This window comes from Lemur catta, chromosome 11 (assembly GCF_020740605.2).
Source record: "Lemur catta isolate mLemCat1 chromosome 11, mLemCat1.pri, whole genome shotgun sequence".
NCBI classification, from domain to species: domain Eukaryota; kingdom Metazoa; phylum Chordata; class Mammalia; order Primates; family Lemuridae; genus Lemur; species Lemur catta.
The window spans coordinates 6640712-6665630 of record NC_059138.1 but is presented as its reverse complement, the minus strand read 5'-3'; the positions used below and the strand labels follow the sequence as shown (position 1 = coordinate 6665630).

Genomic DNA, 24919 nt, shown 5'->3' with positions numbered 1-24919 from the left:
GCAGTGATGGATAGTGACTGGCACTAAGTGTGACGAGAGGGGAGGAGGATGGATTCCATGGGGGCGGAACAGAAGCTCTTAAGGCAGAGCATTGAGGGATCTGGAGGAGCAGCAGGTTCCTCCACAGCAATGGTCCCCAAAAAAGAGTCATGTCAGCACCAACGTCACAACTTTTGCCATTTCTGGTAACCTCCTTTACTGTTATTTACTTAATGTTTTCCTTTAAATGGACTCACCATTTTTACTTAAACAAACATGTTACAAGGAAAAAGCTTACGTTAAAGAGAAGTTGTATCACACTACCATGAAATGAAATAGCAATATCGCTTGCTCTCACAATGAAGTAGTGCTACAAATACATGCCATAGACATAGGATGGCATCCAGTTCTGTTGCCTGCTGAAGCATGCAGGTCTGTGGTCTGCTTTCTCCTTGTAAAAAGGGAAAGTAGCTAGTACTGGTGTGGTGATTGCGACAGCCCAGCCCCACACTGAGCCAACCCAAGACTCTTGGAAGGATTGCAAGGGAATGGAGGAAGGATAACTTCCTCACCCTCTAATTGGATGTAATTTAACTCCCGGTCTGTGAATCACCTAAAACCACCCCAAGTGCCACCAGTGGGACGTATTCCACTCCAGAACAGATGGAAGGAAGGGCACACAGCACTGTGGCACCAGTCGTACCTACAGTCTCTGCCGAGCGACGGTGAGCTCCGTGAGGACTGGGACCAGGGGCGGCCATCTGTGTTGACCCCACAGGTGTTAAGAGGGGCAACTTCCACAGCCCCTGGCACAGTGAGGGGCACACAATAAATACTTATCAAAAGTCTTAAGTTAGGTCTCACTGGCATTCTAAGATCTTTTGGCTCTGTTTCTTAAAAAGTAAAAAATTATTATAAATTCATAGTGATAATTGTATTTCATGTTACATTCTCTCCCCACCTAAAAAAATGAAAAAAGAATATTGGTAGGAAACTAAAACGTGTAAAACCCAACAGAAATCTGCTGATGAGTAGATCCCATGGGTTACACAATAAGAATATACAGGTGAACTCGAATAGTCTCAAAGGAAAATGAGGAATCTCTTTTGCAAAGTCTCGTTCAAATGCGTGCCCAGTGGCTGCAGAGGCCCTGGTGCATGTGCACGGGCCCAGCACAGTTCCGTCCTCAGCGGAGCTGGCTTTGTTCTCCACGTGTTTCTTGTTCAGGTGCCCTTTTCTCTTTTCATTTCTCACAAGAGCCCTGCTTGTCACTTGGCATTCAGCAGCTGAACGAGAGAGAGCGAGCGGGCGGGCAAGCCTGCTAATGCATTGCAAATGTGATTGCCGCATTTCCTTAAAAGTACTGTCACATTTCAGCATTTCATTTGAAGGTTTTACCCGGAATTGTGTCAGTATTTTAAGTGGGCTATTTTCTGTAACCCATATCATTATGAACAGGAGACATTAAAGTACTGATTGCAGCTTGAGAATTTAATTTCAGAAGTGATTATACTGCATTTCTAAAATTTGCATTTTTAAAGCAGGTTTCCCCCAAATAATATGCCTTGGCCGATACACCTCCGTGTAGAAAGTAGTTTCTTACAGTAAATGGTTTTTTTAATATTTGATTTCAGTATGAGCCCAGTCCAATCAATTTTATAAATTAACATAATTTGATTATAATAAACTCAAATGTACTAAAGTGATAACTATACTATCATTTGTAGATGTTCTGAAGAAATATGGTCTCTTATTTCAGACAAGCATTTACAGAACTTGCTGGTGCTTTAAGCAGTGATCCCCAGCCTTTTTGGCACCAGGGACCGTTTTCATGGAAGACAATTTTTCCACGGGACGGGGGTGGGGTGGGGGGTGGGGATAATTTCATGATGATTCAAGCGCATTAGCTTTATTGTTCACTTTATTTCTATTATTATTACATTGTAATATATAATGAAATAATTATACAACTCACTGTAGGTTGGGGACCCCTGCTTTAAAGGATGCTGGCAAAGATTTGACATCAGTTCACCACGTTTTTAATAAAAACCAAACGATTGGCTCAGGCGCTAATGAAACATGGTCTTAAAGGAGTTCTAATAACCATTTAAATTTTTTCTAAAAACCTCACTATGCCATTTCCATAGAGTCCCTGACTGGAAATGCCAAAAATCCACATGAATATAAAAAAACAACACAATACAGCCTATTTTTCAGAGAGAAATTGAGACTAGTACAAAACATCTGACTTCCCTGCTTTTTAAATGAAACATAAATGTTTGTTCATTGAGGCAAAGCCTTAACTTCTCTAAGCCTCAGTTTCCTCATCTGTGAAGTGGGGGTAATCCTCTCTAGCTCAGAGGATTGTTAGGAGACTTAATGAGATTCTGCATAAAAAGTACTAAGCACAGTGCCCCAGGCATGCACTGACCTTGGTTTATAGCAGAGGCTCTAATCTCATCATCACATGGCCCTGAGTTGGAATCATCAGGTCCTGAAAAATCAAGAGCCTCTATTGCAGTCTTGGCCTCCCAGGGGACTTGGTCCCAGCCAAGAGTCTTTAGGAAAGAGGCACATCAACTAGATTTGGCGTGCTCTCCAGATTTGGTTCTGCCCTCCTAGACATCAGAATCCTTGTTTTTGTGAGCCAGTCACCTTTCAGGAAAGGAACAGCAGTTAAAACACTGGGGATTTTCCCCAACTGGGAGAAAAGACAGGAGAAAAGCTGAGAGAGTGCAAGCATCCCAAAGAGAATGGGAGCGTGCAAGCAGGTCATCCACCAGGGCTCGTTCCTGCCGTCCAGCCCAACCCTCTGCCCGCTCAGCTGACATTTCTACCAGTGCTCGAAGCCCAAAGGCCTGGGCAGAGAGCCTCTGCCACCACCCGCTATTCCTCTGTCCCTGATCCACCATCAGAACCCCATTTCCCAGACTCCTCTCCCTGGGGGCCACCTCAGAGGGAGACACTAAGGGGAAGACAGCTCTAAGAAGCGGGGACCCTGCGTTAAATAGCAACCCCTCTGAGAGCTGTGACTTTGAAACTGTTGGTTTTCTGCAGTGTCACTGGGAAGCCTTCCCTCCTTAAAGTTTAGAAAACTGCATCAGGGACCACATAAAATGGAGCCAGAGTCAGCAGTTCACTACCCAAATCTCTAGCAGAGGAAACAGTACTGAAACTGACTCATGACAGGTAATATAACAGCTTCACCAAGAGGCAAGCAAGTGCAAGAGGACCCTGGCAAAGAATAAGGCACTTCCTCCAGGTCCACAGCAGAACACATGGCAAAAAGGAGAATCTTTGTCTTAGCCTGGGGACTTGGCAGGGACCGGAGGGGGCCCTGCAGCACTTGCTCAGAGCAATTACACTGCTGCTGCTAGAATTATCTTTCTAATACAGTTCTGATCACAGTCCTCTGTAACTCCAGCATCTTTGAGTTTCCCACTGAAATAGAAGCAGCATCTTAACTCGGCATTCAAAGCTCTTCCCACTCTGACTCCCTATAGTTCCCTGAACATAACAAACCCCATAACAAACTCAGCCTGGAGTTCTCTCTCCTTTCATCCTCAAAACCTAGTTCTAGTGCTACCATTCCTGCAGCACATTCCGGAACCCCATGCAAACGTGCTTTCCTGGTTTGCTATAGACTCATAATTTTACCAGATACATGGTTTGTTGCTCAGCTCAGAAAATCACCGTGGTTCAAAGGCTCTGGCGTCAGTCTGCCTGGCTGACTAGCCGAGGGATCTTAAGCATTTAAGGGCTCCTTCAACATTAGTTTCTGTTAGGTGGGTTCTAAAACATGGGGCAGAGGGTGGAGAAGAGGGTTACGGATTTAACAATGCATGGTTATGTCGCACATTGGTGCCTCTGGAATGCCCCTTCAGACATGCCCCTGAGTTGAGTGTTAGTTTGGGAAGATGTTGAGTTTACAGGCTGGGGAAGGTGGTGATTCCTAAATGCATGTGTGTGTTTGTGATTGAGTTGGGAAAGTTTCTCGACTTGCAAGAGCTCCATCAGATACTAGCAGGGATTCCGTAAAGGGGACTGGATTCTGAAGAAAGGAGATGCCTAATTTCAGGCTACAGGAATTCTTTTTCTTTCTTTTCTTTAATAAAGAATTCTAAAGAAGAAAATAAGAAGGAGGTACAAAACAGAACCATAATTTGCCAGGAGGGCTGGGCAGGGGACCTTGTTCAATATATTAAGAGAGTCAGGGATGCATCAGAGAAGCCAAGGAGAAAAATCAGTCGGAACCAAGTGAGTGTTGTTGGTTTCAGTGATGTCTGAAGTAGCCAGAAGGTACTTACAAATGTGTTTTGTTTTATCAAATACAGTCTTATTCTCATCCATCCGTGTTCACTAGTAACACAAAGTTCTTTTAAAGTGACATTTGCAGCCTTAAGTCTTATCGAGTCATTAATATTTTATCTGAAACGATGTAACATCTTAAACCTGGCAGTAAGGTTTGGACACAATACACTTGCAAACACAAGTGTATTGTATGCCTGGAATACAGTGCGTGGTGTAAGGTTTTTATTTTCTCTTTCTTTTTCTTTTAGAAACAGGGAAGATTGACCAAGAGATTCACAAATACAACACCCCGGGATTCACGGGCTGCCTCTCTCGAGTCCAGTTCAACCAGATCGCCCCTCTCAAGGCCGCCCTGAGGCGGACGAACGCCTCGGCCCACGTCCACACGCAGGGCGAGCTGGTGGAGTCCAACTGCGGGGCCTCGCCGCTGACACTGTCCCCCATGTCGTCAGCCACCGACCCCTGGCACTTGGATCACCTGGATTCAGGTAAGGTCTACAGCAAGCTTGGGCAGATTGCTCTATTCCTTTAGGCCTCAGTTTCCTCTACTATAAAATGAGTTTAATAACAGAACTTCACTGGTGATATTGCTGGAGGATTGAGAGCCACGCAGTGTGTGAGCACAAGAGCTTCAGCCCAGCGCCTGGCGTGTCAGAAGTGCTCAGGACCAGAATTAAATGTTAAGTCAAAGGTAAAGGATGTAGGAATTGTTGGCCCCTCATTTAAGTTCAAGGACGAGATGCCTATGCCGACGTGTGTGACGTGACTGTGGGGTGATGGGACCAGATCACTTCCCCTTTTGGCTCTCAGTGACTTGTAGCCACACAATCCGTGTTTCGGTATTAGAAGAGATTTACCCAAAGCAGTGCAGAGATTCAGCTCTCGGCCCTGTATTTATGACTAATCCTGTAGGCTTCCAGATCATGAAGAGGTGCATTTAAGCTTACAAAACTCGGTGGACTTAGTCCCACGTCTGCAAGTGATAAGACATGTCATTTGAAAGCACAGGACTGAAAGGAAAGGATGTAGCTGATGGGTGCAAAATTAATTGTATGAAGAGCCAGTGTCCACATAACCCAGTGTGGTGGAGAGTCCAGGAAGGGGATGAGGTGAGAGGCAGCGTGGCGGGGAGGCTGGCTGGGTCCCAGCACCATCACTGCCTCTCACCCCAGATTCAACTGCATTCCTCAGTTTCCCCATTTCTAAAATGGAGATCATAAGACCTAACTCATAAAATCCTATTTGAGATGATGTGTTTAAATCACTTAGCACAACCACAGGCATGTAGCAAGCGTTTAAAAAGTTTAGCTGCCATAATATTAATAATAGTCATGGTTATTATTGTATTAGACATAATTTGCTATAATGCTTGAACATCCAGCAAAGGCTTCCAGACCCGCGCCCTATGCAGACTTCTGATTTGTAATGGTACATCATATAAACAGCGTGCCTTTGACTCTTTAATCACATTCCAGCCCTCATGCCGTATTTATCAGCTGCGGTACAGCTACCGTCATCATGCCAGGATCACAACGCGAAGCCTAGGAAGAAGCCACAATTGCCTCATTGTCAGAATAGCCAGTTTACAGACTAAACAATCCTCTTTGTTCTTCACACATGGACTCCTATAACTTGATGAGGGCGCTGCGTGCCAAGGGCCCTTATACAGAATTCCCTTTTGTCAGTGTTGTTAGGATTACACAGCAGGCTGGTTTTTCCTCGTGGGCTGGTTTGAACAAAGGAAAGCATTCCTAATGCTGCAAGAAGAAAAGTAAGAGTGGAAAATGAGAGGAGAAAAGACATATGTCAGGGCCACAGAGGAACAGGCATTTTTCACATTAATTCCTCCAAATGCCACAGTGGACGAAGACCACAAGTGATCTTTGAAATGCACAAGCCCTTGTGCTGTGGCAGGTACTCACTGCATAAGGCAATGATCATGTGCACAGTCAGGGCCAGGAATCCATTTCAAGAACATCTAGATCCTACCTTGGGCCAATATGAGTCCATATTTATTATGACTTAATTAAAAAACTGCTTTTGAGGTGTGTAAGATACAATTGTAGGAACCAAACAGTTTTAGTTTCTTTATCTTTAAAAATATCATGCTTTGTGCATGACAGTTTCATTCTTTTGATTGATTCATGACAACATACAATAGGGAACATTTCTGTTAGTATTCAATGTTCAAATCAAAATTCTGTCATTACAGCCAGGCAAGGTGACTCAGGTCTGTAATCCTAGCACTTTGGGAGGCCAAGGCGGGAGGATTGCTTGAGACCAGGAATTTAAGACTAGCCTGAGCAAGAGTGAGACCCCCATCTCTACAAAAAATAGAAAAATAAGCTGGGTGTGGTGGTGCCCACCTGTAGTCTCAAGCCACTAGGGAGGCTGAGGCAGGAGGATCACTTGAGCCCAAGAGTTTGAGGTCTCAGTGAGCTCTGATGTCACCACTGCACTCTAGCCTGGGCAACAGAGTGAGACTCTGTCTCAGAAAAAAAAGTAAGAAAGAAAAAGAAAAAAAATTCTGTAACTACAATATTATGGCAGGTCTGTGCTGTGTAACGTGGGGTCCATTTGCAGAAAAACTTCTACTCTGCCGAGAGTCCTTCTCCAATGTCAACCACTTGCAGTATCAACCATTTCCATAATTTCCATAATTGCCAAAATGCTTATTAAAAATATGTATCTGTCTCGGGGACTCTATTAAAAGACAGAAAACAGCTTACAAACCATGAGGCAGAAGGTTTATTTAAATAACATGATTTGATTTTTTTTCTTTTAGGTGAACTGGATCATGAGAGGGAATGTGGGGTGGGGGCTGAAAGGGGCCGGGGCCAGACGTAGACATGAGGGATGGTTACTTAAAGTCAGCCTCCAGTGGCTCCATGTCAGGGAGGAAAAACTTTTCCTCTACGCTCTTAAGTTCAGTGATGGGAGGCCTGCGAATTAAGCTGATAAAACACACATTAGCAGGTGAAGCAAACTTTATTCCTACGTACACAGGGACTTACAAAAGAACTCAATAAATGATTAAAGCTAGAGAATTATATCCCTACCTTAGAAGGGAAAGTGGGCGTGGAGAAAAGCCTTCTATACGAAGAACACGTGGTTTCCAGAAGAACAAATGAGGGGTAAAGTCTGTGATGATGCACGTTCACGCGGGTGTGAGTGATCGTCACCTCTCCTCCGTGGCATAACGTGAATCCCAACAGATGCTTCAGCTGTAAATAATTTTCATACCAACTCAGGTTCCAAGCGTATCCCCCCATCAGCAATCGCGTTCTGGGTTTTGTGAGCCTTGCTTCCTCATTCCAAATTCTGACTGCAGGGCTTTGCGTTTTTCACATAACTTTTCATGTTTGAATAGAATAAGAAGTCTTGCTATCAGATAGTCATCAACAAAACAATAGTACATACAGAGAAATGCCATTTCTACTTGAGGCTGTGGAGGGTTAGGACAGGAGGAAAACAGAGTGAGAGCTAATCCGTCCTGGTTTGACTAGAGGACATTTGGAAGTAGCTGGCTTTGTTGGGTGCCTGAGAAAGTTGTTCCTGGACGAGCAGCCTCAGTTCACCTGGAAACTTGTTACATGGACAGACTCTCTGGGCCCCACCCCAGGCTGCCCGAATCCGCCTCTGCAGCTGAGCAGGATTGCCAGGTGACTCACCACGTGCCCGTTAAAGATTGCGGGACATTTGTGGTTGGTCAATCTAGCACAGTGCTTCTCAATGTTGGAGGCACTTCAGAATTACCTGGGGAGCCTTTTAAATTCCCAACATCAAGATTATACCTTCCTGGATGGTTTCTGCAGTTTATTACTAGGGAGGTTTATCGGAACGTGTGCAGCACCGAAAACCCCTGGAGGGCCCAGCGCTCTCTCCCCACCGGACACGGCCCTGGGTGCTGCTTCGCTGCGCCTGCTCTGTGCCATTGGTGATGGCTCTTCCCTGCCCCCGGGAGAGGAGGAGGGAGGGACACCATCCGAGTGGCCTCCATTTTTATATGTATACATATACATACATATATGTGTATATATATAAAAATCCCAATGTCTAGTCTACACTCCTGACTGATTAAATCACGTACTGAGGAGGGGGGAGTGTCACAGGTATCTGAAGATGTAAAACCTCCCCAGGTGATTCCAATGTGTAGCCACGGTTGAGAATCACTCACCAAATAAAAAAGGTGTCCCACTGGCAAACCCCTTGAAATAAGGTGACCAAAAGAAAAAATTACCCAAATAATGCAAAAAACAAATTTATGAAAAATAATGAAGATTTTAGGTGGTGGAAGCACAACTAGAAAGGCTGTAGCAACGAGCTTGCAGGACAGAGCTACTCTGACCATTGTACAAGGAAGCTCACCCAGATAGGGAGGAGATTTTTATCTAAATTTGAGGAGAACTGATCTGCCTATTTGCAGGTGGAAAAGCAGACTTGAAACAAGTGAGCAAAATCCACGGCGTGGGCCAGGGCCCTGAGGTCCCAGGGAAGCACATTGCTGTAGAAGGTGCTGCATCCCAGGAGCCAGCCTCAGTCTGGGAAGATGTCAGATTATTAATATTATTCAGTGTTTTGAATTGGCTACTAACTTACTTTGAAAGATACTAGAAAAAGATGCTGCTTTAAAATGAAGGTTATGCTTTTCTGAAAAGAAAGCATGTACCTTGCTAATAATAGGGAATCTTATGGCCTTAGAGTTACACAGATCTTGGTGATCAACCAGGGCTGTTCATTTCATTCCTATACCAGGATATTTGTTTTGCAGAAACTTGATGATAGAATGGAAATTAGAATTCAAGACATCTCCCCATACGTCTTGTGATCTTTCTGCTCCCTTGTGTTTCTTTCTTCTTAGATCATATCAAACGATAAAAACAAACTATGTTCTAAGGTATACTGGCTTCATGTGGTAAGATCCTTTTTCTCTTCTGTATCACAACTGATTGAGCTATTTTTTTTTTTTTTTTTTTTTTACCTCTCCAATGCCCTTTGGGCTCTGTTGGTGTTTTCTAAAATGAGAGACATTTATGGTTGGTCGAGCTGTACACTGCACAACTCTAATGGATGTCATTTGCATGGCAGTCAGTGGCTCCTAGAGCAGCACAACATGGTAGCCTTGATAAAGGGTCACCAAATCTTTATGGGAAGCAAATAGAAATGGCTTTACATAACACACTAAGAAAGTCATTTCCTGTTCATTTCTCTTTCAGTCCTTCTGATTTTGTCAAAGAGAAAGTCTCCATTTAGTTCTGGCATGCCTTTAACACCTGTCCCACAATTGCATTTCACCCTGTAATAATGAGAGAGCAGGCTCTGGTTAGAGCCTTGACAGGCAATAGAATTACTCAGCAGGAATAGAAAATTTTATCAATGCATTTACTAAAATAAGAAATTTGAGCCAATTTAGTGAAAATAAGTAAATAAATAATACTTGGGTTTTACATGGATATGGCAAGAGAAAAAATGTGAAGGTTGTTACCATGTAATTGGAGTTTGGAAAACACTAGGCAAGATCATTACAAGCACACAGTCTAGCATGGGGCTGTAAGAACACGTAAGGGAGAAAAGATAAAGAAAATCTTTCCAAATCATGATTTGACTTGATTTAAACCAATTCTGCTCTATTAGAAACATCCAATCTTTTTTTTTTTCTGCCTATTTTTTCCCTCTTTTGAATAATAGGTACAACCTGCTTCTAAACCACATCATTATATGGTCTTTAGGAATATTTTTTAAAACAGTAGTTAGTTACAAAGGTAGAAAAAGTAACCCCTACCCCTGAGCTGTAGTTTATGTGAAGGTCGCAGAATGCCGGGCAATTGCTATGATTTACCTCTCAGAATTATAGGATCTGTTTTTTTTCCTCTTTGTCAAATTCAGGGAATCTTATTTGCTTGGAATGGAAAGGACTTGCCAGCAGGAAGAAAACTACAGATGGCAATGCACATTCTGTAAAATATAAAAACAAAACAAACACCAGAAAAAATAAATTCAAGAATCTGATCCCATAAATTTCTCCACTAAGGAACAACTCCAAACTATACACCAAACTGTTTTATGAGGCATTTGTGTTAAGCCTTAGGGTGTTTTATCACATTCATGATATTTGATACATAATACATCAGACCAAAGGCCACATCCTAGGATCTTTTTTAAAATATCATAAAAATAGACAAAGTACTTTAAGATATAAAGTTTTATTTCCTAAGGGATCTTCTAGTTATAAAGATTATAACTAGTTATTATTTTACAGGACTTCTAATGTGTTCAGGTAATATTCTCAGCACCGGTTGCATGGTATGTGCTGTGGGGCATCTCGCCCCAGAAAGACCCCAGGGACTCAGCCTCTATAAGTTGCTGCCAGTTTAATTTATGGGATCCACTGTAACCTTGAGTTATCTGGTTCCCTGCCCTAAAGCTAACCTGCATCTGATACTGAAAGGCCCTGGACCGGGAATTCTCACATCTTCTCTAAGAGAGAAGTAGGCATGGAAAATCTAGAGGCATGAGTGGAATGGAAAGTAATTAATACCCAATTCTCCTTTTGCCCACATCCAAGATCAGAGGTTGTCAGGAATCCAGGGTTGAGGATCCAAAGCCAAACCTGTCCAGTGGATTCACTCAGGTTCACAGAGTGCTTGAAAAACCAGCCCTCTTAGGAATGCAGATTTTCTCCCAGATAAATTAGGAACCAGATAGAATGTGTTACTTGGAATCACTCGGTGTAATAACCCCATTAGATTCCAGAATAAACAGTCTGCTCAAGCACTCAGCAGTGACACTTTACCATTGGAAATAGTGAGTTTGATTTCTGAAGGCGTCTTACCTCTATTGCTAAGATTTTTAATGAGTTGATTTCTGTCTATATTCCAAATTTCCTTTCTACCATCTGATAATAAAATATTTTTATATCTCCATGTGCAAAAGAGTTATGGGTATGAAGAGCATTTAAAAATTGCATGTATCTATTCAGTGTTCTTCATAATTACAAGCTGGTAGTTTGTTCTCTTTACCACCTGCAAGTACTTAAAAGTAATCTTCCCAGCTCTTATAATTACATCTTAATTATTTCTGAGCAGATCCCTTTTCTCACCCTTATGTCAAGATTGCATGATTAATGCATTTTTATCTCTTATGCTTAATCTTTTTATTATCTTATTTGTCTTTTTCCCTCTTCAGTTACCAACATGGTACACGTATATTCAAGTGTATTATCCCCCATTTGCTAATGTGCATTTTCCTGCAAATGATTCCAATTCTGCTTTTCCTGCAAAAGCACTAAGCACATTTATATACTCCAAGTCAAATATGATGTTAGAGTTACAGATTTTTGATTGAATCGTCATTTTAGTTGTTTCCCATCTTTTATTTCCACAGTGTTTCCATAGTAAATGGCTTTGTACACATGATTTGGTTGAGTCAAAGGTATTTTTAATTTTGATAGCTATTACAAATCATTCTCCAGTGATAAAGTTCAATTGACAGTCCAACCATATAAGAGTACCTTTTCCCCCACATCCTCACCAAAATAGTGTATCATAATATTTTTAAAAATGTTATGTTTTATTTGAAAAATAAAATTTTTTCATTTGTATTTCATTAATGATGAGTGTGGTTAAGTATCTTTGTATATGTTTATACATTATTTGTATTTATTGTTCCATAAACTTCCTGTTTATATTCTTTGCTCAATATTTATATATTTATATTCTTTCCTATTGGTTTGTTGCTCAATATTTATATATTTATATTCTTTCCTATTGGTTTGTCATTTACCAATTGATTTATAGGTATTCTTTATATAATTAAGTAAATTAGTATTTTAGTACATATTTGACTGTTTTCCCAGTTTGATTTCAATTTTTTCAATTTATAAGTTTTTTTTCCCATGTAAAAGTTTCCAAATTTTACATGGTGAAATGTAAAGTATTTTATGCCTTTTGAGTTTTGCATCATGCCTTCTCCATTCAGAACTTATTTTAAAAATTATTCCACATTTTTTCTGACAATTTTATGTTTTATTTGTAAGATCTACATATTTACTTCACTGGAAATGTATTTGGTAGAAGGAGTAAGGTAAGATTCCCACTTCATTTTTTCCCAAATGGACCATGCATTGTTCCGGGCCCCCTGGTTGAGCCGCCATCCCCTTCGTATGTCATATTCTACATTGCCCTTCATATTTGAGTCTACTTCTGGACTCCCTGGTCTATTACATTGACCTGACTCTCCATGAGGTAGGAGCAAACTGTAATGATCATAACTGTGAACTTTTATAATTGCATTTAATATCTCAGAGCTAATTTCCCTTTTATTACCTTTTATTAAAATTTTTCAGAATTTTCCTATCCATCTTTGCACATTTATTTTTCCCATGTGGATTTTAGAATTCCAATCATTTTATTGGGATTGCCTAAAATTTTTACTGGGATCGAAGTTTAGGCATAGGTTAGCTATCTGTGACACCCAATCACACCATGCTTGACTTCTCCACCTCCAAGTTGTGAAATGATTCAAATAAGTGCCATTCAAACCTTAATGTGCTTAGAATCACCTGGGGAAATTAGTGAATGCAGATGCCGTAGGTCAGGAATGAAATTTGAGATTTTGCATTTCTAACAAGCTCCCAGGTGATGCTGATGCTGCTGGTTCGTGGACCACATTGAGTGGCAAGGATATATATAGCTGGGGAAGCGGTACCTGTACGTTTGGTAGCTTTCACCCGCAAAACGCTTGAGACTACCGCTTTGTGTAGGAGCAGCTCTTTGACTATGTTCTCAATTTCTTTTGTTATTAGTCTAATTAGATTTTCTTTCTCATCTAGGATAATTTCTGTTACTTTATGTCTTTCTAGAAACTCATTTAATCTAGGTTTTCAAAATCATTTCTATGAAATTGAGCAAAATAAGGTTTTTTTTGTTTTTTTTCCGAGACAGTCTCACTCTGTTGCCCGGGCTAGAGTGCAGCGGCGTCATGATAGCTCACTGCAATCTCAAACTCCTGGGCTCAAGTAATTCTCCTGCCTCAGCCTCCCAAGTAGCTGGGTCTACAGGCACGGGCCACTGTGTGCCCACCTAATTCTTCTATTTTTAGTAGAGACAGCCTCACTCTTACTCAGGCTGGTCTCGAACTCCTGAGCTTAAGCTATTTTCCTGCCTCGGCCTCCCAGAGTGCTGGGATTGCAGGCTTAATCCACTGGGCCAAGCCAAAATAAGCTTTTCTAATCATCTAATTTCCATTCTCTTATTCACATTCTTATATTGAATGTCTTTTTCTCTTCCTTTTGATTAGATTATCGAACAAACCAGCTCTTGGATTTATCAGTTCTATCATTTTTCTGTTTTCTCTGTATCATTTGCTTTTATCTTCTTTATATTTACTGTTCTTGAATGTTTCATTCTCCTATTTTCATTGTTGGGGGGTGTATAATATTAAATAGGAATGTGAACTAAAATCAACAAATCCAAGCTCCAAGCCAGACCCTGTCTTCTGACCCCACCTCCAGGGCTGCACGCTCCAGATGCAGGGTCTTAACGTGGATATTTATTTTTCCTGTGGCACCTACAAGAACTGTTTCACTTAAGCAGAGTTAGGGGGTGCAAGTAGTTTTCGTTACGTGGGTGAATTGCATAGTGGAGAAGCCTAGGGTTTTAATATCCCCGTCATCTTTCCCCCCTCCCGAGTCTCCAGCGACCGTACTCACTCTCGTGACTATGCGTGCCGGTTGCTGAGCTCTGGCTTGTAAGTGAGAACACGTGGCATTTGGCTTTTTGTCGAAACGGATATTTTTAACTAGACGTTTATCTAAGGGTCCTGAAGAGAACTTGGAGACTGGCTTAAGTTGCCACAGCCTTCCCGCGTCACTGAAAGAATAGGTTTGCAGGCTTGTGTTTCGAAAAGCGGGGTGGGGGTCGGTGCTCTTCCCGGGCTCAGCCACTGCGAAATGATTGAAGAGCAAAACGCCACTCAAGTGGCCAAAATGAGCGGCCGCTGGGTTGGATTGCCATTCGGCATCGCGCACCTGGCTAAGCCATCCTACTTTAGACGTGCCGCTTTCTAGAACGCGTCAGGGGCTGCCTCCACGTAAGGCTTCTGTTCTTTCCTAACCAGGGTTCTTTAACTCTCCGAAACTCCACTGTTAAATAACCAACAACGGGCACAAACATCTAGGTTTGGGATCATTTCTAAGGTCTTCGTTTTCTCCCTGCTGTAGGCTTTTCTTTCATTCCCAGTCTGCCCCTGTATCTCTCCCTTCGTTGTTTGTAATAGATTTTGAGCCCTCCACCCCCCAACGCCCACCCCACCTGGCCGGGCACTTAGAGGTGCATTTTCTCTGGGTCTGTGCCTGGCAATCATTTCAGCTGCTAGTCTCTGTCACATGGTCCAGGGTAGCACAGCTTTACATGTTGCCATGGTGACTTCTCTACTGATGACAGAACCACTGACTCCAGTAAGTCACACTGTTCGTTTTTTACCTTATTCTCGTGCCACGGGAATGCTTTGAGCAGCCCAGGAAAAGGAAAGGGATTTGAGCTCAGTGTTGTCCCTGCCCACCCCACCCCCCATCAATCTCCCACTCTAACTCTTGCTACTGCTCTGCGTTTCTGAGTATCCTCTTCAATATCATTTAAATTATCTCTTACAGTACCATGTCCTTGAGCTATGGGGCCCTTCAGGGCGGCACAACATCCTCCAAATTATCTATCACTTCTTTTACCAACTCATTTAGAAAGACTATTGTCAGAATTCCTGGGTGTGAATTCTGCCAAGGGAATCTGTCAGTCACCGCCTAGAAATGCTAGTTTCCCCCTTTGCTAGAAAATGGGGACCTTGTGTCTTTGCCTGTGATCTCTATAGTTGCAGAAACGTTATCTACGTGATGTTTTTGACCCATCACTATGCACTTTTCAGAGGAAAGTCACCACGTAAATACCAGTAACAAATGATAAATTGCTTCACTCATTTGAGATCTTTGATTCCACATGCTCTGCATAAACTATCTAGAAATGTCTAAAGACGGGGGCAGATTCTTAATTCTGTTGAGTATCTGTCTGGGAGCAACCCTGAAAGACTTTTAAAAATGTTAAAATCAACTTTACATTGAAACGCAAATGTACGTAAATATCCATATGAATGTGGGGTGCAGTTATTTTAAACAGGGATGAATTGCTTTGAAAATTCCCCCTAAAAAAGCTAAAAATCGTTTTCAATAATTGGGAATCTTAACTTTTAGAAAACTGGAACAGATACAGACAAAAGTAACAATCACTTACATTTGTAAAGACTTTAATTGCTGACATGCTTTCAATGCACGATTTTGTTTTATCCTGACAGTGGCCGCATGTGGTAGGCTGGGTGGACATGACCAGCCACAGCTTTAAAAAAAAAAAAAAGGAAAACACGACTCAGAAAATGTATTCGTTCCCTCAGTGAACACTGCGTGGGCACGGCAGTGGGTGTGCTCAGTGCGAGCTGCACCTTAGAATCACCTGGGGAGTTCTTAGCACTCCTGGCACCTGGTCCCGGTCCCGAGCGATTCTCGGTGTGCAGCCTCGTTCACGCCACCTTGCTCAAAAGCATACAGAGAGTAGCACTATCGGGTAGAAAACTCGGACGTACACACTTCACATTCAGTGATTTTTTTTTTCCCCCACTTTTCCTTCCTCTCAATGAAAATTTTCAATTTAAACGTTAAAAAATTCCAGTTCATTCTGAACTGTCTATTTTCTGTCATCCTTTAAATACAAGGCAGACATCTGAAATGTAATTTGCATATCTGTTGGTGAAATCTCTGCACTAAATACCTTCCATTTTCCTCTTTTTTTGACATGGAATAAATCATCCGCAGGGCTGCTAGAGCCAATTAAATATTTTTTCACACTCTGTTGACACGAATGAGAAGAACTATGAGCCACATGGCTTGTGCTAGAAGTTTATCACATTATCTTCCTGATGACATGAGCCGGCACCAGGGAGGAATCTGTTTGTGGGGAAACTTCAGGAAGCTTTAAGAACCAAGGCTAATTTGCTTCACAAGATTCTCATTGCTGACCATTAGCCCTTCCACCTGTCAACCAGCAAAGCCAGTTGTCTTTTGAGGTCTGAGGTTAATTCAAGACAACAGTTCAAAAGACAACGGAAATATCTGTAGCATGGGGCTTTTATATTCAGTTTTCTGAAGTTGGCCTTCTTGGAGGAAGAGAACATTGTCTTGGGGTTGGAATTATAAATTTTCACTTGCGCTAATGCAACTGCAAAGAGTATTTCAAAACCAAGATCCCAACTGGGCATTGATAAAAGACTTAAAATATGTGCAGAATTAATTTTTAAAAGCACTTTAGGTCTGCTCACTCTCCCCTTCTGACGGACCACACCGTGGAGCCAGAATCGGCTGGGTAGTGTGTGCCGTGGACGCACCCCACTGTGCTCTCAGCAACCCTCCTCATCTGCCTACTCTTGTGTGAAAACTTAACAAAAGGGGTCAGCCTCACATTTTGAGGAAGGAGCAGTTACAACACAGACATCCCACAAATGTGGGCAGAGCTAGTCCACAGTGCAGGAGTATGTTCCTCGTCTAACACCGAGGACAGCATTTTCTGAAATTGAGATATAGAGGTGATGGCAGAAGATTAAATGTTTCAAACTGCATTTCATTATTCACTGTAGTCTCTTGAAAGACATATGATGATGACAAAAGCAAATCGGCAATATCCAGTCATTTCGAAAAGACCCATCCACAGTCAAATTATGGCCTTTGAATTTACTAGATAGAAACTTCCACAGAGGGAGTAAAAGGAGAAAATCCATCATCCTTACCTGGTTCCTAAAATTGGTATCATGTGCCTAAATATTCTCACAAATGATGAAGCTCATCTCCCGACTAGATTTTTGGGTAATAAAAGAGTGATTTTTTTCACTGAGCTCTCAGTCCATAAATCCTCCAAGTCCAAAGCCTTTACTGATACTTACATAAGGCCCAGTGGATGTTTCTGAGCAGAAATCTGAAGACAATAAATCCAGAGTTGCCTGAAGGCTTTCGTCTTATGCACTGTGCCAATCCCTGACCACTGTCTGTGAGGAGAGGTGAACTACATCAGAATGTCCTTAAAATATCCATTTTTTACTTAACTACGATTAGTGGTTGCTTTTCTCTTCTTACCGTCCTAATTTCTTGACCACACTCTCCTTAGAAACCGAGGCTATTTCTGCGATTCAGTAGACAATCAATTGTTGCTAATTCTGCTTTGCTGATAAGAAAACCACAAATTTTATTAGGCGAGACCCCTGCACAGCAGGTATGTTCACGAGGCTTGGTGAACGTCCACATCTGTGACGCGGCATTTCATAAAGCCACAGGCAGTCACTCTGGTACTTCACGATAATTTGACACGACATAATGTGCTTATACGGCCTCAGGCTTTCTATCCTGAGCTGTTGTGTTCTGTCATTGCACAACCCCCGCTCATGCAAGATCCAGCAGTAAGGAAACAATTTTTTTTTTTTCCAGAAACAAATCGATAAACTCCAGGAAAAATCAACCACATGATTATTTTTAAAAATACATCTGTTCTTTCTCACATATGCCTTTGAATGCATCAATAGCGTCAAAAACCTAAGTGCCAACATCACGGTATTTTCCCTTCCTGTTATACTTGCTCTAGAGGACCAACTTTATTTTTGTTTTTATCCAGGGAAGTTATCCAAGGACAAATCTAAGATAACCACTTATTAACTCCCTTTCTTCTTAAACTGCTCTTACTATTCATTAGTAATAGACTTCCCCTCTACATTTGAAATACTAAAGAATTATAATCAGAAGCTAAAGTGGTGATCCTTTTATAGCTTTTGCAACACTAAAAAGAAATAGAACTAGAGGAATCAACCTGTAGCACATTCTGGCAGGCAAGTCATTAAACACACAAATGATTCACCCAAGGGGAAAAAAAAAAGACAAGGTTCTCAGAAGGAATCATTTGTTCCCTCGCAGCCACCACAATAAATTAAAACACACACACAAACAGCTGGAGATATGAACCACCAAGGGTCTCAGTTCTGCGACTCAAAGTGAGGTCTGTGTTCAATGCAGTGTTAGAAATGCAGGCTCCCAGGCCCCACCCCAGACCAACTCAATGTCGGCAAGATCCCAGGTGATGTGCGTGCAGCTTCAGTGTTCGAAAGCTCTGAACCAGAGCACTCGGGAATCAATTGATTTGCTCTCCCCCAAAGGCACATTAAGATGGGGTATAAGGAGGAAGAAAAACCCTAGAGGTACAGTCACTTTCCCAAAGCCAAAGAACCCACCAGTTATGCAAGTTCCGGGTCCTTTTTATCCCTGACATCCACGGCCCTATTTGTGTAGGACGTGACGGCCCCTCACAGGGGAGTCCTGCTGCTGCTGCGTGCAATCTGGAAACCACGCAGCAGGGGAAAGTGTTTTCCCTCAGACGGGGGTTTAAATGGAAATTCCCAAATTTATCATATTCCCCCAGATTTGGGGCTTCTTCACTCCTGTTAGTGTCAACATGAATTTATAAACACTCTGGGGCAGAGAGGAAAAGAAATGACAAAACTCAACTAATGTCTGACAACATTAGTAAACGGAGTACCATCCTTCCTCGGTATCTGGGGGTGGGGTGGGTTCTGGGAACCCCTCAGATACCATAATCCACAAGATGCTCAAGTCACTTACATAAAATGATGTAGTACTTGCATATAACCTGAGCACATCCTCCTGTATACTGTAAATCATCTTTGGATTACTTATAATACCTAATAATACAATGTAAATACTATGTAAATAGTGTTACATTGCATTTAGGGAATGACAAGAAAAAGTCCACACGTGTTCAGTACAGACACGTTTTTCCCAAATGTTTTTGATCTGTGGTTGGTTGAATCCGTGGATGGGGAACCCTCGGATACAGAGGGCCAACTGTACAATGCCACACAACTGGGCTGCCCAGCCCCTGGCTCTTTGACTCTCTGGTCTAGACTTTCAAGGCTCATGTTGAGAACTACAGTAAGATGCGTGGACAGAGTCCTGAATGAGGAATCCAAAGGACCTCATCCTTGTTCTAGTGACTCTGACATCTACCAACCACGTGATTTGACCTAATCACCATCCATTCTGCATCTTGGCTGCAGAGAGAGGTTGTGGGACTAGGTAATCTGTAAAAGCCAGCTCTAACAATCTGTACTCTGCAAGCGCCCATAATATTTTCCAACAATAACTTTGACAATTGATTTATAAACAATTACAACTAAACAACCAAGAAGGAACAGTTTGCCCACCTGAGAAATAAGACATATTTGTCTAACATGAAAATGGACACCATATACCTTAGTGTTTATTTTGTGAAATACCGACCTGTTTATTAATAAGCTATTTCAACTAAATACCTATTTGCGGTTAACCAGACTAAAGAATGCAAAGTTGGCCTACTCTGGGGGCATCAGCAAGTCTTCCTCCTGAAAGACAATTGAGACAATTCAGAAGTTAGCTGGGAGACTGATGGGAAGTAGGAATATAGTAAAATCAATTCGTCATTCAGTACTCTCACATAAAAATTGGTATTATTTAAAAATCACGACACATCACAGAGGACGACAAGTTTGTTCTGTTTCTTTCTATCCAATTGCCCTCTTTTGGTTCCTGGATCTTGGACGGTCACGCAGCTGCCACTACCTCTCTCCTTTAAGACGCTGGAAATGTAAGGCTTGTTTAACTTCACAAGTCAGTAGCCAGAAATTCATAAGCCCTTTCCCATGTAAAATCAGAAATTCTGGCTGGCTAGCTTTCTTTAGAAACTGCAGTGAAAGGGTATAGGTAGAAATGTGAGACTCGGGATTGGTCAATATGTGCCACATACTGTTCTCCCTACATAAAAACCTGCTGAACTTGAGAAATCTCTCCTTCCTAAAAATGTGATTAGCAGGATCCTCTTAAAATAATGTTCTTCAACATCTTAGTTGACAACCATTTGTTTTCATATGTTTCCAAAATATCAGTCAGTAGTAAATGGCTAAAGCAAATTATTTAAGAAAAATAATTTCTTGCCATTTAACTCACATATGAAAAGAGAATAAAGTGAAATAAAGAATCTGGGAAGAACAGGGCATATATATATCATCTAGCCCAGACCCTGCTGCAAAAACAATGTTGCAATTTAAATTAAATTAGAATTAATAGCTGCAGTTTTGTTGAAGTGTCTCAAATTATCACTTTAGATGCCGAAACTCCGGTGGTTTCCATGGAGACATATTCTCTAGGAGATGTCAGATACGATCTAATTTTTTTTTTGTCTCTAATACATGACAACCTGAAGCTTCTAGTGCCTTTCATTGTAGGGGGGGGTTTATGTTAGGTAATTGCAACTGATTTTTATAGGCACTTAAATGTGTTTTATTTGCAACTGGCTTCTGAGCCTAAAGTCTACAATTTTACATATTTTGAAACTTAGTAAATAACTACAACCACCAGACTTATCTTCTGTAGTTTAAAAAAAAAAAAAAATTTTTTTTTACTGTCTTCTCCCTAGCTACTCACTGGGATGGACAAGAAATTGGAGGATAAAGAATTCAAATGTTTTTTAATATTCTCTACAACCATCTTTTAAATCAGTTTCCTGTATTAAGTACCTGCCTTGAAACTTATTTTTTGCGTTCTGTAAATGGAATCAAATTATATTCCAACAATGTTTTAAAGCACAATTAGAACAATTCCTAGTTCCATAAGTGTTTTGTAATGGTGATAACCATTCTCCCTGTTCTGCTTTGGCCCATCAGGGGTTTGTATTTGTTACCGAGGGAACAGTGGGTTACTGCTCTTCTATAGTGTTGGCTCAGAGTTTGCCACGTTGCTCACGCTGCCATCACAAGGAATTATTCTTTGGTAAGATAAAATGTCTCTCACACTCAGCTTTTGAAGAAAGACAAGTACAGTCGGAAACCTTTAGACGTCATTGGCTTCCCCAGACAGCCCACCAACCACAGAGAAAATAACTGGGATAAATTAATTGGTGGTCTTTAAGACCTTGTAATGATTTTGATTATTCAATAGAACCAGTGTAAACTGATAGCTTCTCAACAGAGACAGTTCAGGTTAGTGTTTAAGAAATGGTTTCTGGAGCCAACTTCCAGAGTTCAAATACTAGCTTTGCCACTCCCTGGTCTTGTGACCTCAAATAAGTTTTTATCCTTCCAATGGTGCCAACCTCACAAGGTTCACATGAGGATTAAGTGAGTTAATACATAAAAAGGACTTAAAACAATGCCCAGCTTGTAGGAAGTGCAATTATTATTTCCTAAACAGCTTGTTCCCAAAATTTGAATTTCATGTCAATTAACATGAAATTTTTGGCATTCCACATAGAAGGAAAACAGTTCCAGGTTGATTCCACCACAGCTCACCACTTGATTTTCTGCCATTTTTGCAACTTTGCCTTTGAAAGTTGTTCCATGGTCATAGAACTTCACATTTGGACTGGGCCCTAGGAAGTTTTATGTTTGAGGAAACTATAGGCCACATGATGACTCCTAGAATTTAGAGCTTTACTACTCATCACGTATAAACAACCTCCGTGGTGATTTGGGGCCTTTGTTGCTCAATGCTGGAGTCCAGAACTTGTCACTGGCATTCGAGTCCTGGCTGCTGCAGCTGCCAAGGGAAGGACACCAGCTCACCTTCGCCCAGCACGCAGGTATAACAGGTGCCGACTACACTGTCGTCATCTCACTCTCACAGTAGAGCCTTTCAAGAATATGGTAGAGAAAAGGGCAAAACCCCTTTAAGAATAAAAGAAACATCCATAGTTCATATTCCTTTTTTGGAAAGGAAAGTATACTTTTACTCCCCAGTTCACATGTGTATGACTATCCTACTATGTCTGTGTAATTATGGAAAACAACTCCCCCGGGTCTGCTCTTACAAAGTGTGTTTATTTCCTTCTTGTTTTCCTGAAAATGGAAGAAGGAAAATGCACCAGTAGTGAGCTCTCTCAGATTGCTTCCCATATGGAAGACGATGGAAAGGAAGAACGTCTGTGTGCTAAAGTGTGAATGTTTCAGGACTATGGTATATCTGCCCTCTCTGTGGGTGAGAAGCGTGGTAGTGCACATGTGGTGGGCTCTGAAGCCTCGGCCAGGCTGTTGCTACGCGTGCTCCTGGGAGAAGAATCTCCCATCACCCATTCTTCTGCAGTTTGTCCTTCCCGGCCTGTGCTGGGTAGAGGAGGGGTGGGGAGCTAGTCTCTGGGTGGTCCAGTGGAAACATGGTCTATGAATATATGATAATGGGAATGACCAGACAAACAAGAAGGACACGTACAAGGGAAATACACGTGCTTGCATGAGAAACTAAATCAGCTGGGATGGCACCACGTTTTGGTCATCATGTAGCGTCATTTGAGGATCCAGAGGAAAAGTATTGAATATCGTCTGTGCTTATTTGATGTAAGTCTGGTCTTGAGACTGTTAATATCTAGGCTGTTTCGAATTCACACTCTAAATTTGGACCTACTTAACAATGTTTTCCAAAATATAGGTTCCATGATACTCCAGCACCACTAAAATTGCTCAGCTCTCCCAGCAAGCTGGGCAAGGGGAGCGTGGGTGTAGGATAGCTGCAGGACAGCACGTGCCGCAGATAAGGTTCATCGTCCATGTCCCAGTCGTGTCTGTTGGGCTCTGTTTTCTCTGCACGCATTTCCAAAAGGATGTTGGTACCCAAGGAAAAGGACAGTTGCAATTAAAATATATCTATCAAAACAGCAATTGCTCTGATTGCCAGAATAAAATGGCTTTGCCTCGAGGGAGTGAGCACTCACAGGCATTGGGACAGCCAGGCTCAAGTTATGAATAAAGCCATGAAAATAGGAATGCTCATCCAAAAAGAAAAGAATTTTGCCCTAGATTTCATAAGAGTTTGTTGACCTGGGGGGTTTCCACTGATTGTTTTCTAACAATAACCAAAGTCTAACAGACAAGGAATCATTCATATGTTTTCTACATTCAATATGTTCATTCTTGGGAAGAATAGGAATGCTGCCTCACTTCAAGGATTTAGTTGAGAAAAGGGGGCAGCTGACTTTCAAAATTACACCTGCATGGAAGACTTTATTATTGGAAGAAGCTATGCAATGTTTATATACCTCTTAATGGACTGATTTTAATTATACCAGTTAAGCACTCGCTACTGCGTTACTAGTCATTGGAAATGCAAACATAATTTAGACTGGGCTCTGCCTTTAAAGGACTGGCCACTTAGTCTGAGGTGGCTGAGTACACTTTCAGGAAAGAAGTAAGATTTGGTAGACAAGGAAAGGGAAGGTAAACCAGATGTCCAGGGTGCCAGGGGTGAGCAAAGGCATGTGAAACCTGCAGCATTAGGAATCTGTGTGCCTAGAATGTTGAGTTAGAGAAGTGACCCTATAAGGGAAGGGACAAGAGAGAAATTCAGCCCAAGGAAGGCCTTCTTCCCCATGCCAGTGAGTTTGGATTTACACCAAAGGCAATCCTGGGGTATTTTTAAATGTTCTCTTCTAGCACTTATCATTCTTCTTGGGTCATCTCGGATCATTTCTTGCACTGCTTCCTCACTTTCCACTATTGTGTATATCAATAACCTCAAGGGAACCAGGGAGAGGCCTACCAATATCTCTAAACATCTGCATTTTTCTGCAGTTTTGTGGCCGAGGATGCCATGTGGTAAGGCAGGCTTTGGGGCAGAGAGAACCACACTACCAGCCACCTTACCTGAGACAGAAAAGCAAACCGTTTGATAGTATCATGAATATCACACAACAAAATAATAAGTTACCACTGTAACTTTTTGTCACTGTACTTAATATAATTTGAAGGTTCATCTTTTTTTTTGAAGAATGTCAGGATGGAGTGAGGGACAGGGGGAGACAAAAAAGGTCAGGAGGTTTCTGTGTTTATCAAAAGGAGACAAGAAATAAGACCTAACGTTTAATTCATGCCATCCTGTAGCCGTAGCTCTGCTTTAGACCAAGGTGATCTGCTCTCTTAACTTCTCCAACAGAAGTCCAGACACACACGTGAAATAATTCTTGAATCAATGTAGATGATCAGATACTCTGCCAACCTACAGAAAGACTTCAGGGTCTATTTGCCTTTCTTGGGTTTAAAATTTGTTCTTTCTTGGAGAAATATTTAATACAACTGATTCTGAATTTTTATGATAGGGAAAGACATAGAAAATTGATTAGGCAGTTAATAATTCTTAGCTACTGTGAAATATTCCCCCTTACAAATTCCCGAAGTGTACAGTGTTTTGCTAGAGCCATTAAAATATCAGTTTAAAGAAACGATTCCTTTTTAAACTTTTTAATACTGTCACTGTAAAAAGCTCATCTAAAAATATGTTCAAATGCCACCAGTTGTGAATGGGATAAAAGTGGATGGGAGAAAGATTTCCACCAAATGTAAGAAAACATATTGTAATATGTAAGCTTGTATGTCCGTGGGACTGGAGTAGGTCAGCTCAGGGATTTCTAGGATTCTGACATTCCTCCAAGTGAGCAACAGTGTTTTATTCAGGCCTTGTGAAAAGAGGAACCACGGGAACCAGGGATGGAGGTTGCTGTGATTCTTGTGGGAGAAA

General features: G+C 41.6%; 1 protein-coding gene and 1 non-coding gene across 3 annotated transcripts in view; both read left to right on the top strand.

The window, feature by feature from the left end:
* CNTNAP2 (contactin associated protein 2) overlaps nt 1-24919 on the top strand; it is a 1715168-nt gene that overhangs the window by 1686820 nt on the left and 3429 nt on the right. For both annotated transcript variants that reach the window (XM_045565113.1, XM_045565114.1), the window contains one exon: nt 4539-4778. In XM_045565113.1, the coding sequence (XP_045421069.1) occupies nt 4539-4778 (240 nt within the window). The remainder of the gene's footprint in view (nt 1-4538; nt 4779-24919) is intronic.
* Nucleotides 8075-8284, top strand: LOC123647793. The gene has a single exon (XR_006738336.1). It is a non-coding gene; the product is annotated as a small nucleolar RNA U3 (small nucleolar RNA).